Here is a 12,858-nt window from a genome sequence, read left to right as displayed (position 1 = left end):
GCGGAAATTCTATCGCCCGCAAAGAATTTCAGTGAGTTTCATCCATTTTATCGATGGAAATTTAAATTGTTGCTTAATTTTTGGCTTTAGCATCGCCGGGACTTTCTGCATGCTGATTTTACGCACCTATAAGCTTTGAAACATTCGTCGCTAGTGTTCTAAACCTATAGGCGCCATTGCGCCCAGTGCGCCTAAAATGCCGGTCACGTAACCTGACAAAGTAAGGCTCTACGCTAACAGTGGAAAAAACAAGGAATTAAAACGGGAAATATGGCTAAAAAATACACAATTAATAAAACCCCGAGACGTTTCGACTCAAAACTGAGTCATTTTCAGTCGGAAACAATGAAAATTAAAAAAAAAAAAAAAAATTAAAAAAAAATGATGAAAACCTGAGCCTTGCATGGTGGTGGCCGGGATCTACGCTAACTTGGCTCTAAAAAATTGCCTCCGGAAAAATCCAATTTTTCTGTTCCTTGATTTTTCGAAATTTCGACTCTTGGCGTCGGATTGAAGTTGCAAAAAGCAAGCAGTTGCGCACACAACTTCGCCGCAGCTTAGCAGAATGATGATCCGAGTAGAACGTCTAAAACACCTCGCGTCTAACTGTTAACTAAATGCGTCGTGATCCATAGGCAAAAAGTCAATTTGGCCCGCTAAAAAATCCTCAATGGTCCCTAAAAATTGAGCATGTTGGGCCGGGGGGCGACGTTTTGGGCGAGTGCTACTGAAAAGAGGGCGTTTAGGGCGGGGAAATGGGTGTCTTTTGGGCGGGGATGAAAACGGATGTTTTGGGCGATTAATTAATTAATGTAACAACAAAAGGCAACACTGTAATGTGAACTCACCAGTGCCGGTTGAAACGGAGATTTTGAAGAGAGTTTGGCGAGTACGATGAATTTTTGGGTTTGGTTTACAGGAAGTTCTTCAAACTACGGTTTCAGAATCAAGAAACCGAATTGGGAGCTTCAACTCCCTCCCGTAAACAACACATAATAAAAACATTTCAAAAACAATTGAAATTGTCAGTTAAGTTTCGTCAAAAATTTTGAAGTGAACTGACTCTGTTTTTTTAAAAAAAAAAAACATACATGAGGTAATAGAAAGTTCTTATTTCGAAAAGTAGACCATGGTGAAGGAGAAACTCGTCTAAATGCAACGCTCTCCGAAATTGTCTTATGATGTGTTCGGTGGTAAATGTAATATTATCACTTAGAAGTATTCTTAAAATCGGCGATATCTGGATGATAATAGTTTTGGCCAGCTGTTCAGGTCCAATACCCACAGTGTGCGGCGTGAGTTCAATGCCTATTATCTCGAGAATGTACAATCTTAATTTCGGTGTGAATAGTAAGGTGACAAGATAGTTTTTTTTTTTTTTTTTTTGTTTTTTTTTTTTTCTTAAACTCCCTTTATTATGTAATGATACATAATATTAACAAGTTTTAATATGGACTAATAAACATTAACTTTAAAAATTATATTGATTTTACTTAACAAAGACCCCGGCCACCGCTGGTGGCATTACATCGGGGGGACAAGCTAAGTTGAAAACAACATGCCGAGAATGGACGGCGTGCCACCATTTCTGACTTCGCCAGCATGTCCAAATAACGCCGTTTTTTCAGCCCCTTTCCTCGCCTAAAAGAGACCAAATTTTGGATGAGTTTTATTGCCTCTCGCCCAAAACATACTTCCCCGTTGGGCCACATGCCTCCCAAAACTGAAAGGCGAGTTTGAAACGCTGTTGGTCGCACATTTAATTTCACTGGAAAAAAAAAAAACACATTGGATCTAGAGTCCAGACTCTTGAAAACATTGACAAGAAAAAGAGCTCTTGATTCAATCAGAGTTAAGCTTAAATCAAAAGGAAATCCGCTCAAATTAAGAGGCTTGGATCTTGATTTAAGCTAGATTCTGATTGAATCAAGAGTATTTTTTCTTGTCGATGTTTTTAAGAGTCTGGACTCTAGATCCAATTTGTTTTTTTTTCCAGTGTTCGAATAAACGTTGAAGACGTCTGTAAAAGTCCCGCTTATAGATTTACCAATTTTTAACCGCGAAAGCTCAACTTTTCGCCCACCGCGACCTCGGCGCGGATCGTGTGGGCGCCGATCCGTCGCACTGGTTCGAGCCGAGGCGTCCTGCACTGATTCGTCCATTAATCCGCGTAACCCCCCACAAAATAGCCCAGTTCATAGTACTTTTATGCAGTCACCACGAGAGTGATATTTGCGGCGTTGGCGATTCTTGCTGGTCGTACGCCAGAGTCCGAATTCGATTTCATAGCGGTCGTCGCAGTGCGGCATCGTTGCATGCGCTGCGCCTGGCCGCGGACCCCAGAGAGGGCGACATAACCGTGGATTCGGTAAGAGTTACGACAATGGGAGCTGCTACAGTGCCATTAGTGTCGCCTGCTACTCGTTATGTCAGTCCTCGGTCGTCTGGTCAGAGAGGAACGATCGAATTTGATTCCTGATCCGCAGTTTGTTACGTGTTCCGTTTCTTGCCCACACTGCATTAAATGCTTCAAAAAAAATTTTTTTTTTCAATTTGAAAAGAAAAAAAAACTGATTTGTACGAAGGAAATTTCCCCCTTAGACTAGGAACATGCATGGCGTCTAGCATCAGGATTTCCCTGGATCTATCAGGATTTGAGAAAAAAAATCGGTCGCACAATCAGGATTTAAGAATAGTCGGCCGTTTGATTGGTTTTTTTATACTTTCGCATACGCCCATGTAGAAATTTTAATGTTTCTCCGCAAAAAAAATCAGGATTTGATCAGGATTTAGAAAAATTATGAAATCAGGACTTAGCAGTCAACAGTCAAAAATCAGGATTTCCCAAAATGAAAAAAAATTAGACATCCTGATTTGAGTATTGTGCGTCCAACTATTACCATAGTGTGCACGTATGAAAGTCATTAATTTGAAAAAAAGAAATTTATAAAATCGATGAAACTTGATTATAATTAATAACTTTTTGAGGGGGCTATCGAGGCGAATGTTTCGTAATTAGTTTGGGGGTTTCTGGACCAGCGCTACGATCGCGTTCTTAGGGGGGGGGGGGGGGGGTGCCAAAAAACCGGAAAAATCGCGTTACGTAATCAAAAGACACCTCTTCAGACAGGGATGCAAGTTTTGCGATTGGCTGAATCTTCACTCCTGTCAAAGTGCACGGGATTTGGAGTGGATGATACGCTGAGGTGATTACATCCATTGCATGGAATCAGGTCGTTGAGCACGGGAGTTTGCCATTTCAGGTTCAGCGGAAGGGATCAAGTCAAAGCAGTGAAACCTCCAAGTCTTCTCTCGCGCTACCCTCGGCATAGATTGGGATTGGGATTGGGATTGCGGCGTCGCGGCGTCCCTAATTACGAGATGCGGGCGTCGGATGATCTCGGACCCTAATAAGGGGATTTCGCTTTGACGCCGCGGCGCTTCTTTTGCTTTCCCATTCAGATCCCAGACGCGTAGTTGCCAACGAACCGCTAGACAAGGCACGAATTTTAGTATTCAGATGCATTTATTCTCTTCAAAATTTGAAGTAGGACACGATTCCCTACAAAAAAACTCATTTGGTATGGTCATGTGCAGAGAATGGCAGGAGGCAGGTTGCCGAAGGAGGTCCTTGACTGGGTTCCTCCTGGGAGAAGACGCAGAGGGCGCCCAATGAAAGGTTGGAGGGAAGGGATTGAAGCGGAAATGTTAAGGTGCTCAATCCCCCAAGATTTGTGGTTTGAAAGAGAGCAGTGGAGGTTAGGAGTCGTAGAGCGCGAGGGAGTGCTGTAAAGCGACTTATATGTATGTATGTACACGATTCCCTCTACGGGAATTACGGACATTAACTCTTAAGCAACAAAAACTCGTCTCATCGTGGCCTTCAATACAACCTATATTCGCCCACCCTCTAAAACCACCCCTTATCCAGAAAATCTCAAGTCCAAAGGCGGATGATTGTCCGACCTGTCAGGCTCACTTGGCGCAACTGTTTTCATAGAAACGATTAGTCGAAATCTACCTTTCGTTTCCACTGTGCCTGGAAAGCGTTTTTTTTTTTTTTTTTTTTTTTTTTATCATTGTTGGTTGTAAAGCAACGGACTGAGGAAGGATGGGGATCCAACTAAAAAAAGCGAAGAATTACCCCTTGTGTGGCTCTTGAAGTAGTCAAAAAAAATAATCGTAATTACATGAGTGTGCGCACCAAGGCACTGAAATAGTTAAGGAGCTTTCACGCGGTTGTTATTGTTGGTGTTCTTCAAACAGGCCTGATATGAGCCATTGCGACTACTTCCTTTTTTCGTACACTCTCAGCACGTCCGGGGACCTCTCCGTAATTCGCATCGTCTTGTACCATCAAATTGATTTGATTGCCAATCTCGGTTTAATCTCCTCGCTCACCAAGATCAAAGTTGCGGTCTCTCGAACATTTTTTTTCAGAGCAAAATTAATCAAAGTTGAATCAGCTCACACTCGAAACGCCAGGTTCTGGTGTCGGATTAATGAGTTAGTTCCGAAGGATTTTATTGCTCGCTGGTTTTTATAGCGCGCCATTCTACTTTTTTCCTCTCTTTTTTTTGCTGGTGAAATATTTATGCATCGCGACATTGTTTGCGATCCGATTCCTTGATTTAGTTCTGAAAAGTATACCTTCCTGAATGAATCACCACCACTGAGAGGTGATTTCCACGTGACGCCTCTTTTCGCACAAAATCCTCCCATTCATGCTGAGTGCGAATGTAGAAAGAAACGCACTCTTTATTGTATGTGTCGTAGGCAAATAGTAAAATCAGGTATTTTGTCAAATGCCTGGGCAGATAATCAGATATTCCTACTCAGGTTGAAATTCTGATACTTTTCGTAATTTTAGACAAAATAATTCATTCATCCTGTGTGAAAGAATTATCTGTAAAAATCTGCATCGTGTATAGGATTTTAAACGATTTTTAGCTTCTGAATAAAAATTTTTCTTGAAATTTTTAGTATGTCATAAAATGCAGAATTTTTAAAAGGTTAACTTTCCAATATATAAGGAGCATTTGAAGAAGAAAAGACAATAAGAGTTCGTAGATTTGGTGTGTTAATTTTCCTAAAATATTGAAAGCTTGCATTTACAAAATTTTGTAAACCATCAAAATAATGATTATCTACTGAAGCATTTGGAAAAATGCCTGATTTGACTGATTGCCCGCGACATATGCATCAGTATGGTAATGTCACGCCTAATGACGAGTTTTCATAGGCTTCTCATCATAGTCCTTTGTTTTTTAACTCCTAAAATGAATCCATTTTTTTTTTTTACAGGAGTTACGATGAGAGAAAAGAAGGGTGGTGCTTTATCGAGGGTGCAAAAGATCAAGAAACGTCTCAGTCACAGTTTCGGCCGATTATGTAAGTATTTGAATACTCTTCGATATCATTTTTAGATTTTTATCCATATTTTCATTTCTTACTTTCTTTTCTATTTATCTTATTTTCGTTTTAGTAATAGTCAGCCATTTTTTTTCTGTCTTTCTTTTTTTTAACTATAGATTGAGAGGTACGGGCTAAGAGGGAAGGAGAGAGGAAGAGGAAGCAGATTCAAGAATGAATAGTTCACTAACCCCTTTCAGCGAAACTTTTCCTCCTTATACTAAAACCGATGTACCTTTGCATTTCATTTTCATATTATTTCAATAATTTTCATAGTTTGGCGAGCGATTTGTCTCCGTCAGAAACTAAGATTAAAACTTTGCGTGCCGGCTTTTCAATCCGGGGACTGGAGTAGAGATTTAAGGAACTATGAGGAAAAAGCTCTTAATTTTAATGTTAATGAATTTGTTTTATCAGCTTTGGTGGCCATTCTAACAAGCAGTTAAGGTTGCTCTAAACCTCCGCGCACGTAAAAAAATGTAATTATGGGTGGATAATGCCTTTTCACAATGATAACGTTCCTTTATCACCTTCAGTTTAACTCCTTTGAACTGAGCATAAAGCACAAGAAAATCTCATCGCGGAGGAAAAAGGTTGAAAATAACGAAGGAGAAAAAAATACAAATACTTGGAAATTATGTTGAATGACTTTTAATGGCATTTTAAGAAAGGTTTAAACACCTACTTTATTTGTTTGTTTTTTACTGGAGGTTACGGGTTTGATCGACATGAATTGAGCGACCCTGGTTCGATCCACAAATTATCAAAAAACCGGTGTCGATTCGATCGATATTTATTGAAAATTATGATTCGATAGACATATTCGTGAATCGTTCGACAAACGCGTGAAACGATCGACTAACCCGTGAATCTATCGAAAAACCCTATGAATCGATTGAAAAACCCCGTGAATCGATCGACAAGCCCGTAATAAAGCGATCGAAGTTAGTCCATGGGTCCGTTGTCGATCGAATCACGCCGATCGGTTCACGTTTTAGTTTTTCGATCGATTCTCATATTCATTTCTCGATCGATTCATGTCGATCGAATCCATACTCTCCCTTTTCGCAATATTTAGAGGAGAAATAATATCTTTTATAAGTGGAACGCCGTATCGTCACAACTTCTATTCATCATCATTCTGAACTTGCAGAATACTGCCGCGCTAAGGAAAAACGCCGTATGAGCCTTCAGACATTGCCAAGTTTCCTCCGATAAAACCCGAATTTACAGGGAAAATTGTGAATATTGTTTTCCAAAATTTTCAGACATTTTTTTACGCAATTTAATCTAAAATATCTGAAAATTTCGAGGAAACATACGCACGAGTGTTTCCAAAAATACATGTTTGATCAAGGGAAATTTGGCAACTCTCGAATGTTCATACGGCGTTTTTCCTTAGCACGGCAGAATAGACGTATGAGGGGTAAAGACAGTGACAGTTACGGTTCCGATCACACCTAGTTCTCGAGGGTCGGACTGACTACCTATTTACATTATAATCAACGTTGATAATGCATGTGTTTATGTATGATGTAATGTAGGTTCGCAATGTTCCCAACTGGATCTAGCTCCCAAGCACACGCCTCTCAAGTGAAAGATTTCTTTATCATTCTCTCGGATGAAACAGAGTGGTAATCGCTCACCGCGTTTCAGCTTTTTACGCGTGTGGGTAGCGGTAGCCGACCGAGCCGTTGGCAGAAACCTGTAAATCGCAGTAATCTCCTCAACTTGATTTGTGGATCTAGCTACTTAGAACGCGCAAATCCTGTTAGTCGGCTGAAATCCTTGGCAGGTGAAAAATTTCACCCAGGGCCGTCGCGTCGTCCCCGTGGTGAGCATATGGCGTCTATTAGTCAGCGAAGTGGTCACTCGGCATTTTTAAGTAGGATCAAGTTGCTGAATCATCGACCCTCTCAGGACCCCTAACATAATTACATCATATCATATGATACCCATCATGATGTCCCATGTATATCATAGATGTACATCAGAATTCGAAGGAGAAGATGAAGAAGAAGAAGAAAACGAAGACGAAGAGAGAAAGAGGAATAAGAGATAAAGAGGAAAATGAGGAACTGAAGAAGATGAAGGTGAACAGGAATCGGAAGGAGGAAAGAGACATTTAAGAAATATTTACATTTAAGATGATGGTAAAATAGTGCTGGGCTTACACTCTTATTCGGTGAATTCAAAGCAAATGTATCCAAAAATTAGAATCAGAGTCTCAATATGCATTTTAATGAATTTCAAGAAGGATTTAACGTTTTTTCCTTGTTTACATTGACAATTTGTCTACAGATCTCATAAACCTAGGAAATAGGAAATTGCCAGGGAATCTTATCAGATCAGGGAACGGTCAGGCATTTTTATGAAAATTACTGCAATCATGAAAATTCCTCAAACCTTTATATCTGAATATGTCAGCGCTGTTATTGGCACAATCAAAGTGAGTCTTAGTCCAATTTGAAACTCAATGCTCTGAGTTACACTTCTGAATCAAAAACCTATCACAAGAAACCCTTAGTTGTTTCCCTCAGTTTACTCAGTTGACTTTTGAGGCTATGTTTACATGTTAAATCAATCGGTATCGATACAATCTCACGTGTTCGATGTATCGAATACGATCCAGAGCGAGGTTGAGTCGGAAGCCATTCACTATTGTTTCGAAATAATGAAGCTCAATATATTATCCAATTCTAAACATCATTCATTTTCATTCAAATATTCAATTGAGATGTGTTACGGATTGTTACGTAAAGTTTATCAGATAATTCGTTTCAAGTGTTGTACCCACTCAATAAAGCTCCAGGATTAAACCGACGTCTCAATGTAAACAATCGACTATTGATTAGAAAGTTGGTGAGAGTGTGGCGGAGAAAAGAATGAACAATGACTCGACACCGAGGTTAGACTCTTCCTGATCACTCCCAAATGTTGACTACATCGGAAGATTTTCCAATTGAATTCTAACTACATCGCAACACGCTGTCAAATTAGCAGTGACGTTTCTGATTTGTTGGTTTTTTGAGCATAGCCAGTCTTCAAGCATCACCTGTGATAAATGTTGTTTGTCAGAACTCAGTGTTAATTCTAACGTAGGACTGAATCCGTTTAATTACGTGGTTTTAAACTTTTTGTAATTTTTATTACAATTTTGCTAATTTTTTATTTTTAAAATGCCCCTCCTTCAGAAATATCAAACTTTAAAATGTATGCTTAAGGTTTGAGGCTTTTTTGTGCCAAAATGTTCAAAACCTCTCCTCAAACAATTTTTCAATTCTGACATTCTTGACACTAGGATTCCTCTCGCCGCACAGTGGATAGAGTCAATGGGAGAGGTCGGGCAAAATTTGGAAACTTTAAAAGCTTATGACTCCTTTAAATCAAAACTTCAAGATTTTAAAAGTGGTTCCTTTGGTTTCCTCGTGAAATTTTCTTCTCCAAGCATCCCTTAAAATTGAAGATGGGCCAAATTAAACATTAAAATTTCCATTTTACTCAAAAATTTCATATGCGACCTTTCTGATTGACTCGATCCACTGCACGCCGTAGAGCTCACGTAGTATGCATAAAAAATAAAATAAAATTAAGAAAAAAGTCTAAAACATATTGCGTTATCAACAAGTTTTACTGGATGTCATATTTTCATATTCCCGCCCAGGTCCGTCCAAGGGCAAAATTACGAACTTTGAGACACCTGCACACCCTCAATCCAAGAATGCATTTTAGTCTCAAGGTAGAATGACGTCAAGCACAAACGATAAATTTCTAAGGCCGTCATAAATTCTCGCGAGTCCATCCCATTAAACTTTTAAGACCGCGACGAACTGCGAGACGTAAAATATTCAAGCATAGTCGCTCGGTGAAAATAGTCGATTTTCGCATTAATGAGTTCATCAGAAGAGGTATCGTTCCCGGTCGCGCATTCTCACAATCAGTATGAAAACCGTCTCAAAGCGTAGTGTGTCAAACCAACAATTAAGTATTACGTGGCAACTACGACCAAGGTCGAGTGCAACCAATCGGAACGGTACTGAATTGATCGAGCAAACGTAATCGAAGCATAGGAGAATCTGATTGGATACGTCACCGCACCGTAATTGCGATCACCTCCACGCCCAATTTTTCCGAACCGATTCCTTAGCCTTAAAGAGAGAATCATTTCCTCTCGAAAAGGTTTCGAGAGATGGTAACATTCGAAGAACTTTACTTGCATTTCTAGCGAAGGGAAATGTTCATCCGTTGCTCTCTGCGGAACAAACCCTCGTTTTAGTCGATTGAGGTCTGCAGTTCGAAGCAGCAAGTTGATTACTGGGATCGATAGACAGAGCGATCGACAAAGAAAACAAAGGGAGAATGGATCGATCTTATTTGTTGAAACAAGTGGCTCCTATAAATCAAAAGTAGAAAATGATGGACCAACTATAGGGTCTCCTGTAAAATGCCGTTAGCTCATATGTAACTTAGCGCCTCCGTTCTTTTTTCTTGCCTATCGGCCAAGGGTTTCCATGAGAGACAGACCGAGTGTCCCTTTGCCCCTACCTTCTTCATAGAAGTACTCGAGGGTGGACGCGCGGGCCAGCTGGTGTGGAATGGTGGATTGCGGGCCCGATGGACGGTGTCGGACGAATGTTGATGGTGGATCCCCGCCCTCGCTCCTGCTCCTGCCCGCTTCTATTTATGGCCAAAGCTCATGCCGCACGCGCACGCCGATCGCGCCGAGTATGAGAATTGTCGGTGTCCAATCGATCCCGCCCGATCTTAAAGGCAACAGTTGCCAAGTTGATGTCCAAACACCTATCTCTATTTCTAACATCTTTGTGATATTGGACTAATGGAATGGAGCATCTTTGTAGAGAGAGTATGGATGGACCCTGGCACCATAAGGATCCAGAATAGTGGCGAAGATCTGGGAGGATGGGTATGTGCTTAGGCCTTGTCTCAACGAGCGTTTCGCGAGATTGTACAGGGAAAAATCCACTCACGAAGTTGGGAAAATATTGAGTTAATCATATTTTTCCAGTACAGTATGGTACTTGTACCCTAGGACCATGAGAGAAGAAGAGAAGTGAAACGAATTGTGCGATATTTTATTCATTACTACATTGTTCATGTTGTTAGTTAAAATAATGTGTCTAATTGTCAATCGAGTGCAATTATTATTTTAATCCGGTTAAATACTCGACTTTAACTAATTTATTACCGCGCAACCAGTCGCAGGACTGATGAGCCCCGTCCGTGAGACGGTAGCTGGGAAAAATCCTAGAAGTTCATTCCCGCGATTCGAACTTGGGAAAATCCTGAAACGTCCGTGGAGACAAGGCCTTAGGGGCATTACCAGTATTATCTGCACAACCTCCTGGCTGATGATTGAAATTGATGGACAAAGCTATAGACATAACATACAAAGAGAAAATTGGGCGATCCCATTATTGATAGAAGTGGTTGCAATAAACAATAGAGGTGATAGATTAAATAATGGCAATTCACGAGAGACCCCAAAGTTAGTCCGTAATTTTCCCCTGAGTCAATAACAACCACCCGATTCAGCCAATAGGATGCACTATTTTCCTTTCCTCTTTTTTCCCTATTTATTTCAATAATCTGCCTGCAGGAGACATCGTTAAAAGAGAGAAGTAGATTTAAGCCGAATCATTCGGTTTGTCAAACTTAACTTTCGCTTTGCGTAACTGGACGTCCAGTCTGATTGAAAGTTTTCTAACAAACGAGCCGACAGTTTGGTCGCTATCGAACGTTTTGCCACACGAATCGAAAGTTCTGTTACTTGAATTGAATCAGTTTCTGTTGGACGGGCGTAAGTCCAAAAACTCGCAAGCTTTTGCGTTCTGCGTGATCAATGAAAGCCAGGGCTCACAATCTTTTGGACTTACACCCATCTAACAGAAATCGATTCAGTTAAGCTTCAGGATCAATCTTTCATGTCAAATTAAGGTAATTTCTTCCAAATTGTTTAAGGGAAAAACTGTTCAAATTACCATTACAAGCATTTTTTTAGAATTGCCTTTGTTTTTTCTCAATGGCAAGCCCGAGAAATAATGAGCTGGCATCACCGAGAGGAGCCTGACTCATTGGCTCCATTTCGGTCGTGGGCCGATGGGCGTCCAACACTCTTTGCTGGGGCCTTTGACGCCAGACATTGCGTCAAATCTCGTGCATTGCATCCATGTGTCACCGTCTTGCCGCGCCACGAGTCCGATCGGTCGATCGATATCTATTGTTCACGGATAAGTCATCATTTTTTATGCATCGACTAGTCCGACTCAGGCGCTGCTCCCCCTTTATCATGATCGTGAATGATCGATCATCGATATCTCGACATTTGAAGCTATGGTAAAGAATCGATTACTAAGGTGTTCGCTGCGAACACCCTAATAATCGATCTTTTTTCATAGGTTTGAGTGGCGTATCAATCGATATATCGCAAAGCACGCCACGCTACTGGATTATATTTCACCTTTCATTTGACGATAGAAGACCCACAAGTTAATGTAATCAAAATTTGATGTAACTGCGATTAGACTCCCTTCGAAATGTAATGAAAATACCATTAAATTCAATGCCTCTTTTGGCCGCTCGAGCGTTCGATTCGTATAACGCAACTTTGATTCGCACAGTACGTTCGATTCGTTTCGTCGAAATTTTTTTTTCCAGTTCAGGAAAATCCAAAATCTCGATCCTGCGAACGGAACGTTCGGTTTCACGAATCGAATAGTTCGATCGACGTGGAACATTTAACTTCGATCAATATGGTAAGACCTCAGCAAATAATCAAAATCGATGACTTGACATTTGAATGATTGTTTTGCTTAAGAGATTAAATCGCTAAAAACCCTTGCCGTGATAGAAATCCTTTGTTTATTGCCCTTTTCTGAAAAGGTGGGGAGGGGGGTTTGAAAAACCTGCAAACGGGGTAGCAACCGGAAGGAAACCGGAGACTGGAATGGGAAAAAAAACGAAGTGACCCAAAAATCAGGGAAAGTTGCATTTACGACAAACGCGAATTTTTACTCACAGCATAACATATTTTCAACTTGTGTTCCAGCCGCATTGGTAAATCTCAAAATCATCATCATCACCCCGTGTTATCTCAGCAGTCCGGAAATTTTCTCAAAATCGGTCATGAGCAACGTGGCAGAGTGAGGGAATGGTAATTTTAAACATGAACACCTAGAAGAAGTTCTTTGTAGCATTCCTTAATTTCAGACCGTATAATCAATTATTTTCGAAGTCCGACATCTATGGTTCCAGTGACTGTGCACTCGGCCACTGAATATGGCTAGTTCTTCCTCATCTCTAGGCAAATTTATTCAGTGTGGTATTTTTTCGTTGCCTTTTATACGGTGAGCAGTCTCTGTATGGCCATCGGAGCTTGTCCCGTCTCGGTGGGTTTGCCATGCCGATTAACTACCTTTAATTGGAGTC

At 40.6% G+C, this 12,858-nt stretch overlaps 1 protein-coding gene across 3 annotated transcripts in view; it reads left to right on the top strand.

The window, feature by feature from the left end:
- Window positions 1-12,858, top strand: part of Eip63E (cyclin dependent kinase Eip63E) — a 292,468-nt gene that overhangs the window by 58,086 nt on the left and 221,524 nt on the right. For all 3 annotated transcript variants that reach the window (XM_072299760.1, XM_072299756.1, XM_072299767.1), the window contains exon 2: window positions 5,305-5,391. In XM_072299760.1, the coding sequence (XP_072155861.1) occupies window positions 5,305-5,391 (87 nt within the window). The remainder of the gene's footprint in view (window positions 1-5,304; window positions 5,392-12,858) is intronic.

Source organism: Bemisia tabaci, chromosome 1 (genome assembly GCF_918797505.1).
Source record: "Bemisia tabaci chromosome 1, PGI_BMITA_v3".
NCBI classification, from domain to species: Eukaryota; Metazoa; Arthropoda; class Insecta; order Hemiptera; family Aleyrodidae; genus Bemisia; species Bemisia tabaci.
Note: the sequence above shows the minus strand (reverse complement) of the source record. Positions and strands in the feature narration are given on the sequence as shown.